This window comes from Gobius niger, assembly GCF_951799975.1.
Source record: "Gobius niger genome assembly, chromosome: 2".
Taxonomy (NCBI): Eukaryota; Metazoa; Chordata; class Actinopteri; order Gobiiformes; family Gobiidae; genus Gobius; species Gobius niger.
This window is the reverse complement of record NC_136853.1, coordinates 29,481,471-29,499,554: the sequence shown is the minus strand read 5'-3', so window position 1 is coordinate 29,499,554 and position 18,084 is coordinate 29,481,471. Positions and strand designations below refer to the sequence as shown.

The 18,084-nt window shown below is 41.6% G+C and overlaps 1 protein-coding gene across 12 annotated transcripts in view; it reads left to right on the top strand.

The window, feature by feature from the left end:
- celf2 (cugbp, Elav-like family member 2) overlaps nucleotides 1-18,084 on the top strand; it is a 177,274-nt gene that overhangs the window by 96,600 nt on the left and 62,590 nt on the right. For 11 of the 12 annotated variants that reach the window (XM_079582932.1, XM_079582930.1, XM_079582931.1 and 8 more), the window contains one exon: nucleotides 10,446-10,642. In XM_079582932.1, the coding sequence (XP_079439058.1) occupies nucleotides 10,446-10,642 (197 nt within the window). Of the gene's footprint in view, nucleotides 1-8,679; nucleotides 9,008-10,445; nucleotides 10,643-18,084 lie in introns of those variants that run through there. The other variant, XM_079582935.1, reaches the window with a different exon arrangement.

The following is an 18,084-nucleotide window of genomic DNA, read 5'->3' as shown; positions in this document are numbered from 1 at the left end:
TTTAGTCCACGCTGTACTGATGACATGCTGGCTCTGTCCCTCTGTTCCATGGTCACCGCTAAAAGCAGCTCAAAAGGCAGCGTCAAAGGACTTCGGAAATCATTTTATTTAGAAGGCTAGTGGTGCTGCACTGTATGAAAATAATGCCAGACGGACAAAAATGATAACAGTCTGTGGTCGATCTTTTGACCCTGGATGTTACGTCTAAGTTTGGTGGGGGAAACATTTAATTCTGTCACAAATGGTTTGCCACTCAAATCATAAGAGCCATATTTATTGCTTTTTGTTTCTAAAAAAGAAATAAACTCAAAAATTGCAATTGATAAATATAGGAGAGGTAATTATGATTATGATTGATTATATATTCAATATAATGATAATATTTGAAATAATTAAAGTCAATCATTAAAAGCAACATTCACACTTCACTCACACTTAATCTCAGTTTGTTGTTGGTTAACCAGAACACTCAACATGTGTCTGTATTCCTGTAATGGCCTTGGACACACAGCAGAATGACAGCAGCATGAAACAGCCAAGACACAACAACCAGTGTCAGATTTAGAAACAGCTCAGATTATGTCTTAATGTGTCCGTGCTGTGGCCCTCTCTGCGCTTTGTGGGTCAGTTGTTTGTGTTTATGCCTGAGAGCTCATTGAGACACTGAGCATATGCATGCTCACAGAGATATATGCATAATGAAGCCAAGCCTCCCTCTTCACCCTCAACTCCTTCAGCATATGTCAGCATATGGTTCCCTCCTCTGAGACAGTGGGGAACAGACTCATCCAGGTTGGATTTTGCTCCAGAGATCTTGATCCAGAATGAATGATAGTGCGAGGGAGGGGGAGGGAAAGGAAAAAAGAACAAAAAAAAAAGAGTAGTCTGTCAGTTCAGTTTCTTACGCAGTGTAGCCGATAATATTTATATTCTAAGATACATTGAAATACGTATGTATTTTATAGTTGTTATTCCTATGTATCTATTCCTTTTCCTATGTGTCTAAATGACTGCATATATAGGTGTATAAGTGACAAAACATATAACAGCAGTGGCTCATCTATTCTGGCATTAATTGGTGTGCTTTTCTTTTTTCTTCAGCACATAAAATCTAATGAAAATGAACACCCCGGATCCTCTATTATCCTTTAATGCTGCACATCTCCTTATACCCCACCCTTCCCTCTGCTCACCATTAAGAGCATAATTACATTGTAGCCGGCATTAGCACCACCTTCATTAAGGTCTCTTTGAGGTAACATATTGAACATCATATCCTGCTATGAAATTTGCTTTGAGCTATGACTCTGGATTCTGTAGGGGGAAAAAAAAAAAGTCTCATCATTGGATTGTTTTAATTTCATGCACATGCACACACAAGCTCTTAAAGGCTGGGGTAAAAGTGCGTAAGTCATTTCATTGCCGACACAGCAAAGCAAATAAATCACAGAGGGGAAGCAGAGACGTGAAATAGGCTGAAACTATTATAAACGGATAAAGAGGCAATAAATATGCGATAAGTCTGGTTCATATATTAGGGAATGATTACCAAGAAAAAAAATAAAAACACTCTTAATATACTGCCATGATTGCTAACAAGTAGGATCTTGCATTGGAGGTGTTGATGTTGTTGAGATACATGTTGATGCGATACATTTTCATAATTCAGTTACATGAGTGTATTGTGCTAACTTTATGCATCAGTGTGTCAGGCTGCCACTGTACTCATGTGTATTCTAAAATCGAGACTCAATTCAGTCCAAAAAGTTATTCAAATTGCTTTACAAAACAGTGATTTAGTATCAGTAAATACATAGAGTTACACTTACATGAGTAAAATCCATAAGACACAAATATTCGTTGTAAAACTAAATAAAAGCAAAGCGTATGGATCAAATTATTTCACCGCTAAATAGAACTGGTTTCAGCCTGGATTGAAAACCGTACAAAGTAACTCATGCCTTCAGCGAGGCCATAAGCGCCACTGCGGGTGTCGTAGCATATTACTTTTTTTTACTCATTAATTGTCCGTGAGAGTAAATACTACGCTGACAGAAAAGACAAAGGAAGAAAGGGATATTGTACATCCAATTACACAATGGAGATCATTTTTTTTCACTCAAACTTGGCTGTAAATACTGTTTAAGTGGCGCTATCCCGCAGTTAGCCTTGCCCGTTAGCCTGTTAGCTTCTTCTTCGTGATTCCATTAGTGTGTATTGGGGCCTCTGGGTCGGAACAGGAAAAGTTGCAAGTGTGGTTTTCTGGCCAGAGACACCAGGGGGAGATGAGCGTTTATCATTACATTAACACTTGTATAACTCCCAGAGGGATGAAAAGGATTCATTAAGTTTTAAAAAAAAGTTACTTATTACTGCTTTAAACATCATCAATCAGAGTTGAGGCCTGTCTCATCCTCGGGAAGACTGTTCCACATTATAGCTGTATAAGACTAAAGTGCAGCCTCAGTGTTTTCTGTCATTGAAGCAAGGCTAAAACAACAGAAATAAAATTGTTATGGAGTGCTATAATTAGGTATTGTTTGATGTATTATACACAGTAGAAAATAACCGGGGAGAAGAGCGTACAGATACAGAGCTCCTCAGTTGGTTATACTGTACATGCATCATCATGTGGTCAAAATGCCCCATGAAATGCAGCATTTCACATTCAGAGGCTGCCTGCGGTCAAACATGCTGGGCTGTAACTGTGGTGAGATAATCGTAGAAGTGAAATGCAGTTGGAAGAAAAGCTTACACAAACATTATGTTCCAACCAAGAGTCTAGGGCGACACTGACATGTACTTGGAAACTTGGAGATTCGATACTTTTTCTTAAACTGAATGATGTAATGGGTGGACTCTCTTTTAAGCCTACTGCATATTATGTAAAGTGTCAGGTGTTTTTTTGTTCATGCTGGTGCATTCAAAACACAAATACTGTTTAAATATGGGCAATTTCAGCAATCTTGTTTTTGTATGTCTGTTGGCGTCACACATAACAGAGCTGGCCTATATCGCCAATTGTCAAACTTCCCAAACCTTTGTGCTAAAAAACTATGCATTTACTCACAATGAGATGTAATTGCGGCCAGGTTCATACAAAACGCAGTCACCGTGTTAAATCAGCGCTGTTTTGTTACCAACAGCCTTCCTTCTGTTTGTCTTTGTCTCTCGCCGCTGCTCTGATTACGCCATTTACCAACTGTACCCTGTGGTTTTCTCCTCAGTGCCACCTTTAAAGGTGTCACGACCAATGTGCATGAACACACCGGGGAGACTTATTGTTCAAGCCGTGCACAGTGGTGTTACATGACGCGCTGCTGCTGCTGCCGAAACAGTTTTGCTGGAAAATGCACAAATAGCACAAAGATGTTGTTAAAGCCACCTTTTTTAAGGGTCTCTGTTCAATATATGGGTGAACCTTTTTGAACTGTTGCAAGGAATATATGATCAACTCTTTCCGTCTGGAGCTTCAGCCCGTGGTCTTCAAGCGTGAACCGGCTGATGGCTCTTTAAACCTGTTACAAAACCCAAGGAGACAGACTGAAGTAGCAACACCCCATTCTTGAATCAACATCCTCTCTCCTTCAATTCCCTGGAATCTGTAGAGGAGACCTTTTAAATGCAGGTCAAGACGTTGGGTTTGAACAGGCTTTTCAGAGCCAATAGGCTGACAATTGGACGTACTTACTTCGAGACAAAAGGAAATGTTCAGGTTGTGCTGTCTACGGCTCCAATTCCACTTCATTCGGTCGGCTGTTACTTAACAGTAACAGTTATGGTCAACCTATTCTGTATATTATTTGCATGACTATATGGGAAGCATCAATTTATGCTCCCTGTTCATTGTCTGTGCACACAACCCTTCCCCTTCCGAGCCTTATTGTCTCCTGTTCATTGGATCTATTGTTGGAGCACTTTATGGAGACACATTAGTCAAATAGGCCATCATCCCCATCGGCGCGTCAGATGATGACTTTTGGCAGAACCCAACAACTGCGCGACGCCAAACTGCCGGAGCCACTGCCATTTCATGACACACGCACGCACATGCACGCACACGCACGCACACGCTCACTCTTGAAAAACAAGCTGTTCCTCATTAAGGCCACAAACATGAGAGATGGAGTGCGAGGAATGGGTAGTGTTAAAGAGGACAGCATAAGCTACGAGTACCGGAAAGGCCAAGGACGAAGAAGTAAGAAAATGTGTTTGTTCCGCTATCCTGGGTAAAGAAAGCTCCCCCAAGCTCCCTGCCATGGCACCCTCAGCCACCAGTCTCCCCCCAGCCACACTGGTGTTTCCATAGCAACAAGAAACAAGGAGGTGAGAGGGTAGAAAGAGAGGAAGTGTGCTAAAGATTAGAGAGGAATTTTGCTGCCTCTGCTGTTGCTGCTGCCTGGATTTGACCAATCTGCTGTTGAGGCTTTGAGATGCTCTAATTCTCTTCCTCTGCTTTTCCCTCTATCATCCACACACATACACTTGAAAAGAGACACCGGGTCAGGATGAGGGAAACATCTTAAGGAGATAATTCTTCAAACAGCTCTGTCGAGGGAGAAGAAAGATTTGTGTATGTGTGGGGTGCTAAGAAACAATTATTTCATTGTGTCTTGTATCTTGTGTCTTGTCTCTAATTTGATTTGTTTTTTTCCAAGCAATGAAACTTATTTTGGTTTCTTCAATTTGTGCGACTATTCACCGTATTCCGCCCCGCCCACTTTTGCCACTTTTTGCGTTGTCTCGGCACCTCGTTGTCCAGACACTTCCGGTCGAGCGCGAAGCCCGTTAATTTTTTTTAATTCTCCGTTCAAATCTGATGTTTAGTCGATTGATTTGTGTAAAATGGCCAATGTTCATTTGCACCAACATGAAGTTTGAAGTTGAATTTTGTCTTCCACGTCATTCGTTAACAATGAATATTAATGTAATACGAATATGAATATGTATGTATCATAAATGTCTTTTGTTTGCACTCATGTTGACCGACATGAGAAAACACATGGAAATACTGAACCAGAATGACTATTTTCCACATTCATCCTGAAACTCATTTATTGCATTATGTGTTTGTTTTTTTTCATAGCTATAACTTTATATACATGTAAGCGTTGATCCTGTAACAATTATTTGCAGTGATCTTGTCGGCTATATACCGCACGTGTGTCAGATTTGTGGTCGTCAGTTCTTCAGATCCAAGTGTGTGCTCGGATGCAGCGTGTGGGCTCATTAGCAGGTGGCAGCACGCGGGCGCTTGTTAGCACAGAGCTAGCTGAGCGCTGGGGCATCGCTGCAGCTTCATTAGCTGCTGTGACATTTATCTGCTCGTTTCCTGGCGTCTCTTGTACTGCCAAGTTTCCATAGCAACCGCAACTCATATACTTCTTTTTCTGCTGGTTATTTATAGTGTTCCTCCAGCAACAACCTACATCAGTTGTTTGACAAGTGCTCGCTTGCTTTACATATTCATTTATACCTTCCACATTGCTTTATGTCTTCCTTGTTGCATGGCAGCATATTTTAGTCAAACTTAGGCCTATCATTTGAGGAACCTAACAGGATGAATGATCCCAATGGATGTCCCTTTCCGGTATTGTGCTTTTTCAAGTTCTTGCGTCATCGACTGTGTTTTAGTGTGAGGTTTGTGTCAGTATCTGTCAACAAAGGTGTGAGTGCCCGCTGTTAACGCCTCAGCACTCGTGTCTGTGTGAACATTGACCTCGGTGCCCTTCTCTCTTGGGGCTGAAAGTGATGTTTCTCAGTCTAGTTGTCAACAAGATTAATTCCCCTGTGGGACCGTTACACATCCAGCAAACAGACAGCCAAGGAGAAAAGCGGTGTGACAGGTTGGCCCTTGCATATACTCGCATGCAGGGGTTTGTTTTGTGCCGGCTGCAGTGCGGGGTTAAGGGAGTCAGTGTGGATATGTGAGCTTTAGAGCAGAAGGAGGAAACAGCAGGGAGATGAACGCAGCCAACCTGAACTGTAGTCTGTGTGTATGCATGTGTGATATGACTATGCATGTGTCTATGTGTTGCCTGATTTCTGGAGAGCCCATGCTGAGAGCTGAGCTGTGCTTACTTCTAGACCTGGCTTGTATGCAGCTGTCTTTTTCCACTATCTTCCTCAGTGTCCTTTTTCCTCTGTCTTTGCAATGAGTATCCGCCTGACTGCCAGTTGGGCCCCAGCTGTGAACACGGCAAACACAGTGGATGGCAGGCAGTTTCTGAAGCCCAAGCAGCTCATTGTTTGCTTCCATTTCCTCTTCAGTACTCTTCGACTATAGATACAGACGGCATCGCGTCATAGAAGGGGGTGCGGCCTCGCCCAGGGGGAAGGAACACAATTCTTCACTCTTTTAACCGTTTTATGGCAGAAAATAAACTTATTTATCACATACAAATAAAGTCAAGTCTAAATCGGGCCCTTATGGATGTTTTTCCACAGCAGATTGTTCAGTATTGGCGAAAAAAACATGTAGCATGTAGCATGATGTTAGCATTCTCCGATATTTATGTCATTATGGGCTGTTGAACCACTTTGCTCCTCCCCATTTCTTTGTATCTTTATTTAGCAGAAAGTATATTCATAATTTGTTAAAGTATTTTTTTAATAATAGGAGAAAGTTACGAATTTTCTCCCCTTTTTCTCCCTCAACTGCTTTCAAACGTGACCATATGGGCAATTCTAAAGATGCCGTTTGTATCTATTTGATTGTTCCAGTAACAGCAATATAACCCATGTTAATGTACAGACATTTTTCCCTGGCCTTTTTTATATCATCTCATTGTGATAAAAAAAAAAAACATAAACAACGCTGCTACGCAGAGTTATAGTAAAACTGATCATTGACCTGAGTACTGTGATGCCTCAAAATGTATTTCTGTAACTTTATGCGGCGTACAAAATAAAATCCAACCTGAGAATAGCTGATAATGGTGTTAACAGTCTTCACGGTGCTGGAGGACTAACGTAATGTCTCACAGTCAGCTCACCGCTTTCCCTGTCATAGACATATCCCCTGTTCATCCTCCGCCCTGAGAGTCCACCATTTCCACCCATCTTTGCGCAGTTCTCCCGCCCTCTGCAGCGGCCCGTGAGAGCGGCTTTGGGCAAAGGCTGTGACAGGTACGGGTTGGTAACATGCAATCTGTATTTTACGACAAAGTCCACGGGAAAGACGCTGTATAGACCGTTCAATAGGCTTGAAAGAGACTGTAAAAGTAGATGCACCCCACCCATTGTAGAAGGCGGCCCCAGTTGAAGGGGCCCAGGGGAATCTATTGCCTAGTGTGTCATGTGTACGTGACTGTGCAAAGTGTAGTGCGTCATCATCACTTACCGCTTAAAGGTGCATTATGGTTCTTTTTATGATGAAAACCTTGATGTTTTTATTTAACCTTTCAGTGACCCACCGGCTGTATGGGTGGTTAGTCTTTGCTTTTCATCGCGGTGGCCTATATAATGCTGCAGGGTCAATTGTTTTTCAACGTTTCTGGTACATTTCCTGGATGAAATGTATTTGTAACCATGGAAACCACCCTGAAATCAAAAAACGCAACTTCATCTGATTCTTCTGCTGAAATAACCACACCTAATTGAAAATGAAGATTGATAATTAATGTCAGAAAATACTTACTATAAAAAATCCAGAGTAAATGTGATATTTCTGTGTAATCAGATGTTTAAAAAAGAGCATTGTAGTCAGCTCTATAGCAGGCTAAAATCAACAAAATCCCATTATAGTGAATAGGGCTTAAGTTCTGTTGCACCTGGAACAATCACTAAACAATCCCATTGACCCTGGACTGGACACTCCAACTCACAAAGGCATAGCTAATAACATAATAACTCCAGTGCTAATAGTGCTGCAATACAGTAAAATGGGACAGTCATCCTTAAATAAATACAATTTATCTAAGCTGTAATAAACCATGTGTGGACTCAGCACTCTTATTTTGTTTTTACAATTATGTAAAGAGTTTGTAAAGACATAACATTGTTACTATTCTAGTTGTGAGGATGTAACAACTCATCACAGTCCCGAGCTACAGCGAAATGGGAGTGATTGAAGCAATAGTTAAGCTATTAACACAAACAATTGACTCAAATTGAGAGAGAGAATGGAAAGGAAGAAAAGAGGAGTTCGATGGAGAGGCTAACACAGGAGTGGATCCACTCAACGACTTAATCTGAGCCCCAGGACACTCTCCTGCTGTGCTGCACACTCTCACAAACATGTGCACGCTGCACATCACAGCTCTGTGTGCCTGCAATAACACCTTGTCAGTCTTGGCCAAGGGGCAAAGAAAGAGTGCTCATTCCTTTGTAGAGAGTGGCGTCACCTACTTCCAACCACCTCAGGATACAACTGAGCATGCAATCTTCACAAGACTGATCTTTACATGGCCCGTGTCTTACGGCTGCAGTCAAACTTTTCTGTGTCTTATAACGTGAATAATGGCGGCCGAAGTACAGAGAGGACAATGTTCTGGATGAGGGAGGAGTAGCTCTGACACCAGCCATTGTGTACTCACCCCCATGGACTGGTTTGGTCCTCACTGGCCCCACATAAACAGCAAACAATAAGGGATTGTCTCCCACTCTTCTCTCTCTGGCTGTTGCTCACATACTACAGCTCTATCGAGGGATGGACAGGCTGCAGCAGTCTGAACCGAGCGACCACACTGGCCCAGCCCTTACTGTTATTGCACATTTATGTGCTTAAACATTGGCTTCAGAGTTTGATAGGAGCAATAACTCCTGGCCCTGCTCCCCTGCAGCCTCTGGCCAAGGGGGTTCCTTTGCACTCAGGTCCCCGCAATTTATCGGACAGCTTAGTAGGAGCACTTGTGGCCCCAAGGACTGTTAGCACTGGTTTGGCTCGTTGACTCTTTCTCCGCTCTGGCATTTTATTTGACATGTCCTTTAAGTCCTTTAAAGAATTGGGCGTTTCTGCTGAGCGCCTTGGCTCTTTCTGCAAAAGATGGATGGCCCGCGCTCAAAGGTCTGCATTTCTCTCTCTCTTTTCTCCATTCATTCTCTGACCCCTCCCTTCTTAGCTCCATGTGTCGTTACATGGCATTAATGCTGTCTACTAACCAAGCTTATGTCTGTTTCGGTATTCGGCCTTGCCATTTCTCACTTCTGAAGAGAATAACTTAAGAGTATTAAAACAAACATCAAGCTTTCATTAAGGAAGTTTTAGGTCATGTAACAGATGACATGTGTTGCAGTGGAGCAAAATATTTTAGTATTTTTTCTTGAATTATCTTTACTGTTGGTGACACCGTCGTGACCAATCTGGCTTTTATACATTTTGTTGTTATTGTTGTTTTGATTGTATATGTACAGTGACTGTATATTTCAACTCCTTACGTTGTTGCAGTTTTTGACCAGGTCACATGTCAGCAGCCTGGCTTGTAAGAGTAGGTTTTGTGAAATTGTGGGGGAATTGTGAACATTTTAATAGCCTTACATATTTATGTTGTAATGACAAAAAAAACAAAAACAAATCATTCATCATTCATTCACCATTCATATCAATACCAGAGAGCTGTATAACAGAGGTGTCGATCTTTTGACTCTGACCAGGCCACTGCACATACATACATACATACATACATACATACATACATACATACATACATACATACATACATAGATACATACATACATACATACATTAAACGGAGTAACCTGAAGAACATTGTTTATAGATTTTAGCCGTTCCTGTCCCTCGTGTGCAGCGTGTAGTGACGGCCCAGGGACAGTGGGGGCGCTCACAGACCCGTGTCTTACAAAATTTGCAAGGTTTTTTTTGCAATGTGTGTGCGTGAATGCATGGTGATGGTCGAAGGGACCGCGCAGATGTGTGCAGTCGCCCAGGGGAAACTGAACACCACTGAGTATGGAGTGAATGTATAATTGTCTCATGTAAAGCGCTTTGTGACTATGTCTGTGAAAGGCGCTATATAAATAAAGATATTCTCCTTCTTCTCTAAATAATATGTATTATATTATTGAGCAGATGTGCAGTCAAATATCATCAAAACAATTACACACAGTAATTCCAAAGCATGGGCAAAGTGCCTAAGTGTGCTTCACATCGATTTCATTCAATGAATAAATACTATTGAATAGTAAAAGATTCTTTAATACGTTAAAGCTGCCCTAAGCGTGTAGGAAGTTGAATCGAGTTGACTGTGTGTATGTATCTACCTGGATCAGAGAGATTGATCTTTATACATTTTTTACCCAGTATCAGTGAAATCTACAACACCTGTTACGCTGGAAGGTGTCAGCATCCACACCGTTGGCCCTTTAAAGAAGAGAATTGGATGATTCTCGAAACGTCGGGCACAGAATCGATGTAGTGTGTGATTGTCTACACTTGTACTATCATCAGTCACTCACACACTTTCTATTTGTTTCTTGTTTTACAGTAATGGCACTCCTGGGAAGATGAACGGGGCACTGGAGCATTCGGACCAGCCAGATCCGGATGCCATCAAGATGTTTGTCGGTCAGATCCCACGCTCATGGTCAGAGAAGGAGCTCAAAGAACTTTTTGAGCCATACGGAGCAGTTTACCAGATCAACATACTCCGAGATCGCAGCCAGAACCCTCCACAGAGTAAAGGTAAACTTCACTTAGGGGATGTAGCATTTGCTTTGTGCTATAAGCGGACCCTGCTGATAAATGTCAGTACAAATGATAAATGCCAAATCGCTGTTACACTTTATGCACCATTTAAAAACAAAGCCTCTGTCAGACATAAAGGCTCAATTGTTCAAACCCACATGATGTGCAGCTATTCTCTTCCTCTCCTTTTTTGCTTTTGTAAACTTTTTTTTCTTTTGATAAATTTGTTGAGTAAGGCGGCAAATAATAGAGACATCAGCAATGAACAGACAGACAATAGTGCTGCCACATTAACAGGCATCAAGCAGAGAGGGGGCTGATGACACTCCATGATGAGACGTGTGGGAGGGGAGAGAGCGGGAGAATGAGTGAGGACATAAGGAAGAGGGATGCTGCGCTTTCATCCAACCGAAACGCCAATGTGATGTCAACTTTGAAAGTGTCACTGGAAACAAAATATCCATCACTGCGGAAGATGACAAGTGAAGGACAGACACTTCTCCCATAAAACTTCAACTTCACAACACTGCTGAAAATAATAAGCACTTCGAGTAATCTTTTCTCTTACACTTCCTCTTACACTTTCTCCGTTTAATCAATGACAGAAGGATGCTCCTCGGATGGAGAGGGAGCGTTTGCTGTGTGTTAAGAAATGTGCAGTGGGTTGAAAAAGTATCCGCCCCCCCGGCCAGATTTGTGCAGTGTACTACTAATAGTTGTTCTGTGGACAGTTTCCCCCACCTGAGCTGTAGCTCTCTGCAGTTCATCCAGGGTCATCATAGGCTTCTTGGTAACAGCTCCGGTCAGTGCTCTCCTTGTTCGGTCAGTAAGTTGAGGAGGACGGCCGGGTCTTGGTAGGTTTGCAGTGATGGAAAACGCTTTCCATTCCTGGATGGTGTATTTAACCGTACTTTGAGAGATGTTCAAAGCTTTGGAAATCTTTTTATAACCTAACCCAGCTTTAAACCTCTAAATAACTTTATCCCAGACCTGTCTGGTGTATTCTTGGACTTCATAATGCTGTCTGCTCCACAATAGTCTCTTCACAGACCTCTGAGACCATCACAGAGCAGCTGTATTTGAACTGACATTAGATTACACACAGGTCGACTCTATTTAGTCATTGGATCAACATGGGATCATTCAGAAATCTTCATTCAACGTCTGAAGGCCTTACAAGAATAAATTAACACATTACCTGTATTTGTGACCTGTGTTTGAGTGGTTTAGTTCAATTGAGTTGAGTTAATTAATTAATTGATTTATATGTTGTGCATATTGACCTCTAATTGGAGAGAAGTGTTATTCTAGGTTATAGCACAACTCCTATTTGCCACCTGCAGTCCCTGTTCAAATAGGAAGTTGTACATTTGAAGACTATTAGGTTCATAGGTGATGTCATTGGAAGATTCAGTTGAAAGTGGCGCTATAATCAGAGTGTCTGCATAGTGTTGCCCATGCTACAAAATGTCACAAAGGGCATCTTCTAATTCTTTTAGGCAGTGCATCATTTGTGACGGGGTGATGTTCAACCAAACAAGCCCTGCAGTTAGGTAAATATGTACCAGCTGATCACAAGTTGATGGAGACGAGTGGAGAGACAGACATAAACATTGTGACTCATTTGTGTTTGAATGCGAAATCCACTTTGAGGTATGCTGTGTCCTTCACCTCCCTCTCCCACGCACTCTATCTCCGCTGCTTCCGTCTGTGTCTCACCGGCTGCCTCTTCTCTCAGTCACATGAGCTCATGAACACCCAGATACAGGCAAAATCTGCTTGATTTTACATAATCCACAGTGTGCTTTACTTGGAGAGGAGTGTATGTCCTTTACTTGTCCTTAGTCTTCTGTAGACTATTCAAATATGTGTTTTTTTCCAAGGACTAATGATTAAAGAGTATCACTCCATTCCAGTAGAAATGGAAAGTTAATTCAGGCACCGTTCTATTCCCCTTGATTTTTCTCTAATTGAGATCTCTTGGTCGGACTTGTTTTTCTATCTCAAAGTGTGAGTGTTTTAAAGGGAAATGTTGCATTTGATTGGGCTCTTAGTGGCCTTGGTTTGTGCGAGCATTAAGCACTGCTGTTGTTTGTTTTTTGTTTTTTTTCTTAAGTGCCATGTCCTCATCTGCACCGAGTCAATTCATGGTCGGTATGTTTATCTTCTGTGTTGTTCATTTGGGTAGAGACAGACATACCATGGCCCCAAGTATTGTATTTCAAATCATCGTCTTGGTTTTTTTTTCTGATTTGAAAAAAAAAAATCAAACACAAAACACACCATTACCTTTTTGGGACCAAATGAAGCGCCACCAAACAACCGGGTCCTGACCTTTACATCTTCTTCTGCAGTTTTGAATTAAATGAGTTTGTTAGTACCATTCAGTGGAAAATAGATAAAACTTTTGCTGCAAGAGTTTACAGCTCCAGCAGCTCCACTTTTCCGTTTCCAGTGTTTGTGTCCTCATTAGCTGGCACTTCTTAAATTGTTCGTCCAAAACACTGCAACATCAAGAGAAACGGAGGAGCTGTGCAACATGGTAAACACAAATTGACAGCAAAAGTTTGGCAAGCAACAGACTTGTCCTGAAAATACGGGAACTTGAAAACAGCATACAGACAGTCGCAACAATCATAGAAACATCATTTACTTCTTTTTTTTACTTACTGGGGCCTGCACAATATTTAAGCAAACGATCATTATTATTAGCTTTATTCGGTGACTCAGAGGTCAACTGACTGACATGAACGAAAAAAATAAAACCTACTGTAACTTAAATAGGCTTTGAAAAAAAAACAACTCTCAAATTATATAGCCAATCATTTTTATTAAGTAACTAAGATATAAAAAGGACCTTTTCTCTGGTCTGAAAACAACAATTGCAATCCCTGCACCGACCCGGAGTCCCAATACACACTAAAAGAATCACGAAGAAAGCTAGCTGTATACTAGCGCTACTTAAACAGTATTTACAGCCAAGTTTGAGGGGGAAAAAATATCTCCATTGTGTAACTGGATGTACAATATCCCTCTCTCCCTTTGTCTTTTCTGTCAGCGTAGTATTTACTCTCAATGAATAAGTAAAAAAACGTAACATGCTACAACACCTGCAGTGACGCTTATGGCCTCTAGGGGCATGAGTTACTTAGTTCTGCTTTAATGCTAATTTGCATAAAAGAACATGGAAGCTGCTTTAGAACAAACTCCGCCCACATTTGCAGTTTGAAATTGCAAATGTGGGCGGAGCCAAAGTGGGTCAGCTCGGCAAACCGTGGGGGGGAGTGAAGTGCCACGAGAGACTGCCGCAAACAGCGTCAGATAAACACGGAAAATTCTCTCAGGCCGCATAGCTGACACCTCCACAATGCTAACGTGCTTTGTGGATGTAATACAGTGTGACGGAGTGACCCCGTCCGAGCCGGCGGAAAAGACGCTGCTGCTAACCTGAGCCCCACACGCACACATTCCCCACTCACCTGTTGCCGGCGTCTTTTCGTTTCCCTCCGTCTGCTCCGTTTTTGCAAATTTAATCCATCGATCATCCATCGCGGTAGTCTTGGGGGCACACGAGGCCGCTGTTAAGCCATCTTCCCTCCATAATTGTTTTGTCCGACAAACATTTCTCCAGTATTCATATCCCGGCTACCAGTGTCAAACCGAGCGCCTGTGTTTCTTCCGGGTGTATAGGGCTGTGCGTGGAATGCCGCACTTAACCAGTTTTCGTCTTAAACTAATTGTATCATTTCATTTGGGCAATTTCAAGGCATGCGGACATACTGGTTTGATTATTATTAGTATTTTTTGTAAGAATAACCAACGTTTAAAACCTACACATCTGTTTCCTTCAAATGATCAGATAGCCATGTGCTCGTGACATGAACATCTGCTTTTACAAAAGAGTGGGGGTTCACGTTGAAGAGCAAAATATACTTCTTTACACTAAAATGATGAATAAATAAAAATGTTAAGTCGGACGAGTTAATTTCTTAGAAACAAATAGTCGCACCTTTGAGCCCACATTATTGGCACAACAGTGTAATACGTTATCGGCTTATTACATGTGGAAATGTTTGCATTTACTACATTATCGGCCCTTCCCCTTCAGTGCGAAGCAACAACAAGTCGATTTTGCACTATGCCCCGCCCCTTTAATGGGGCTGAAATTAGTGATGGGATTGTAAAACTTTCGTTCCCGGAGAATCCAGAGCCCGATTGTTGTAAAGTTGAGAACAAAATGACTGGATACGCGTGACAGAAATGAGAAAATGAGAAATGAGGGATTTTTTTCTCTGCAATGAGGATGAGATGGAAGGAGAGATAAAGGATGAATTAGACAAAAAGAGCCAGAGGGGTAAACAGAAAATGTTCTCTTTTTCTAAGACACAACCCAAGGGCTGTGTTTGTGTGCAGGGTTACAGCAAGAGATGGTCTATAACATCTATTTTAATGACATACCTGAACAGATGTTAGAGTCTTATATTCGCTTGCGTAATATTGGATTTCACCAAAGGATAGCAGCTCCACTGTGGTTTTTGGCAGCTTTCTTAGCTTTAGTCATAGTCTTTTGGATGAAAAGACTTTTTGGTCTTACGGTATGTTCTCAACAAACGCGTGCCGCACGGCAGGTGGGGGTGATTTCTGTGTGTTGTCAATGTGAAGAAGCGCACACTTGTGTACACGCGATTTGACGCGATAGAGCGAGACAATCAGAGCGGCTCTCATGTGGTATAGGCAAGGACCTGAACGCAGCATTAGTGACAGGAGCACATGGAGTGAACTTGGGGCAACACGACATCACCTTGCCTACATCATGAAGACACAAGTCAAATGGAAACATCGTCTGTTGTTGTAAGAAAGCCCAGGTGTTCCGATCAGAGAAGGTATATGCTTCAATAAACTCATGAAAACCAAACACACAATAAAGAATGACCTGGATTACAAACTTGTTTTGAACAAGATTTTGTTGCAACCGTTTTGATGTGTTAGGTGTACACGTATTAGGGCTGGGCTATATCGTTTCGCATATTGTTATCGCGATTTTTATATCATTGTGGACACAACATCATTTATGTTGCGCTCAGCTCCATCTCAGCAGCATAAACACTGACTGTAGAACACGGGGACAGGGGCTTAAAAAGTAAAATGAAATAAAGGATGTAAACTGCTTTAGTAGATCATATTTGCGAGGAGATTAGTATGTCGTTAAAAAAAAAAAAATGACTATAAAATATCACTGATTTAATCTTCCCAATAGGCGTAAAGCTGGGATTTTGAAGTAATTTGTCCATTGTCAATTATATCATCAATTATATCATTATTTATATTGTGATATAGATTTTAGGCCATATCGCCCTGCCCTAGCCCGTATCAGACATTTTATACTCACTACTGTCACCTCAGATCACATGTGTAACTGCAGCTTCTGTATTAAGCTCCTGAATGACAGCATTCGGACCCGAAGTAAAACTTTTTGAGTGACAGTGCAGGATTTTAGAGGCAGTTGTGGTGATCAGATCTGGGCTCATTCTACACATTAGGACATGGCTGGAACATGTAGGGGGAGGAAAATACTTAATTTTAACATTTTTAAACTCTGTATAGTCCCTTTAACAATGTTTTGTGAGTGAAGATGTTTTACCATGTTCCACTCATAGTTTTTGGAAAAATCACAACACGAGACATGTTCTTACTACCAAGTGTGTTCAGTCTCTTGTCCGGGCACTACACATATGTCGTTGCAAATGCCATTCTGATGAACATGACCGTTTTACTCCAGTGTGTCACGTCACCGTCTCCGGCTCTGTGGCTAGAATTCGCAAGTGCTGCAGCGGTATAAATAAAACTGAAGAGAATATTGAGCCAAGCAAAAGACAACCATAGGGAAATTGCCCAATTTTAACGGCCAAAGTGGAACATTTCAGTTTTCTTGTTTCTGACAGACAAAATTCAGCACTGACTGGAAACAGGCAAACCTTGGTTAAAACTTCAAGCGCTGCCTCATAGCAGTCTGGCCTACGTCTTCCTTTTATCTATTCTCTTACACGGATGGACTCGAGTATGATTGTGCACATCGGGGACTGAAAGCCTGTTGATTTGAGACCAACATGGATACGAGGAGAGGGGCAAAAAGAGGAACGGGGAGGAATAGGGGAGTATAGCAGAGAGAGCAGCAGAGGTGATAAAGACAGACCCATGTGCTGCCTCCTGAAGTGCAGGTAGATCCATAGGTTTAAGCAGAAGATTGCCTTAATGTGAAGTCAAAATGGAGAGAATAGAAATAAGCTACAATATTGTGAACAACAGAAATAGGCAATAACGTAAGTCAACATACTGTGTAAACTGTTAAGTGACACATGACTGTATGGCAGACGTGACAGATTTAGTGTAAGTGAGGGCTTGGACTTTAAGATAAGACTGCAAAAAGCTACTTATTCTTCATACCAATCAAGCATGGAGAGGTTGTTTTTGCTCGTAAAATGAGTAGAAGTTCTTCTGAATGCAAAACCAAAAAGGAGTTGCCTTTAAAGAAGAACTAAGTAACTTGTTTACCTTAATAAATTATTTTTTGTAGTCCCTCTGGGGGTAATACAAGTGTTGATGGGATGATTGGGGGGGGCTTTCATCTCCCCTGGTGTCTCTGTCCAGAAAACCACCCTTGCAACTTCCCTACCTCTGAGTCAGAGGCGCAATACACTAATAGAATCATGAAGAAGAAGCTAGCATGCTAACGGGCAAAGCTAACTGCGTCTCTAGAGGTGGTCTCTAGAGACATGAGTTACATAGTTCTGCTTTAAGACCATAGGTTCTATGCCAAATAAATAATTAAGTATCAATTATAAGATACTATATTATATACTATACTATACTATACTATATTATAAGTTTACAGCCTCCTCCACAGAAACTATTGCAACAACACATGGTCAGAAAGACAGGTCAGTTTTGCTATACCGATGATGTGTCGTTGCAGCATTGTTGACAGATTCAATTGGCACTCGAGATTTGACTGTCTACATTTTCCTTGAAGAAAGCAAACTAATTGTGCCCTTGTATGCAGAGCAAATTCTTAACTGTCTGCAACAATTATCAGCTTTAATGGATTCAGCCGAGACAGTGCCCACTTCAGACAGGCAAGTGGTTTCATTCTTTCCGCAAGCAGAGCGGCCAATTATATCGCCTTAACTAGACATAAGCTTTTTTAGCAATTTAGCAATGCCCAATTAGGGAGCAGCTGCAGGTGCATTTTAATAGGGAGTATTTTCAGCTCAGAATTTTGAACGAGCCATTTTTTTTTCCACCTCCGTGTTTCTACTTTTGCTTGCCTCAGCATCATAAAGAGTTGCTGGGGTTGTGAGTGAATTCACAGAGCTGGGATTTTACCCTTTGCTGAAGTGTGTGTGTTTGCATGAGTGTGCACTCCAGGGTTAGTCAGAAAA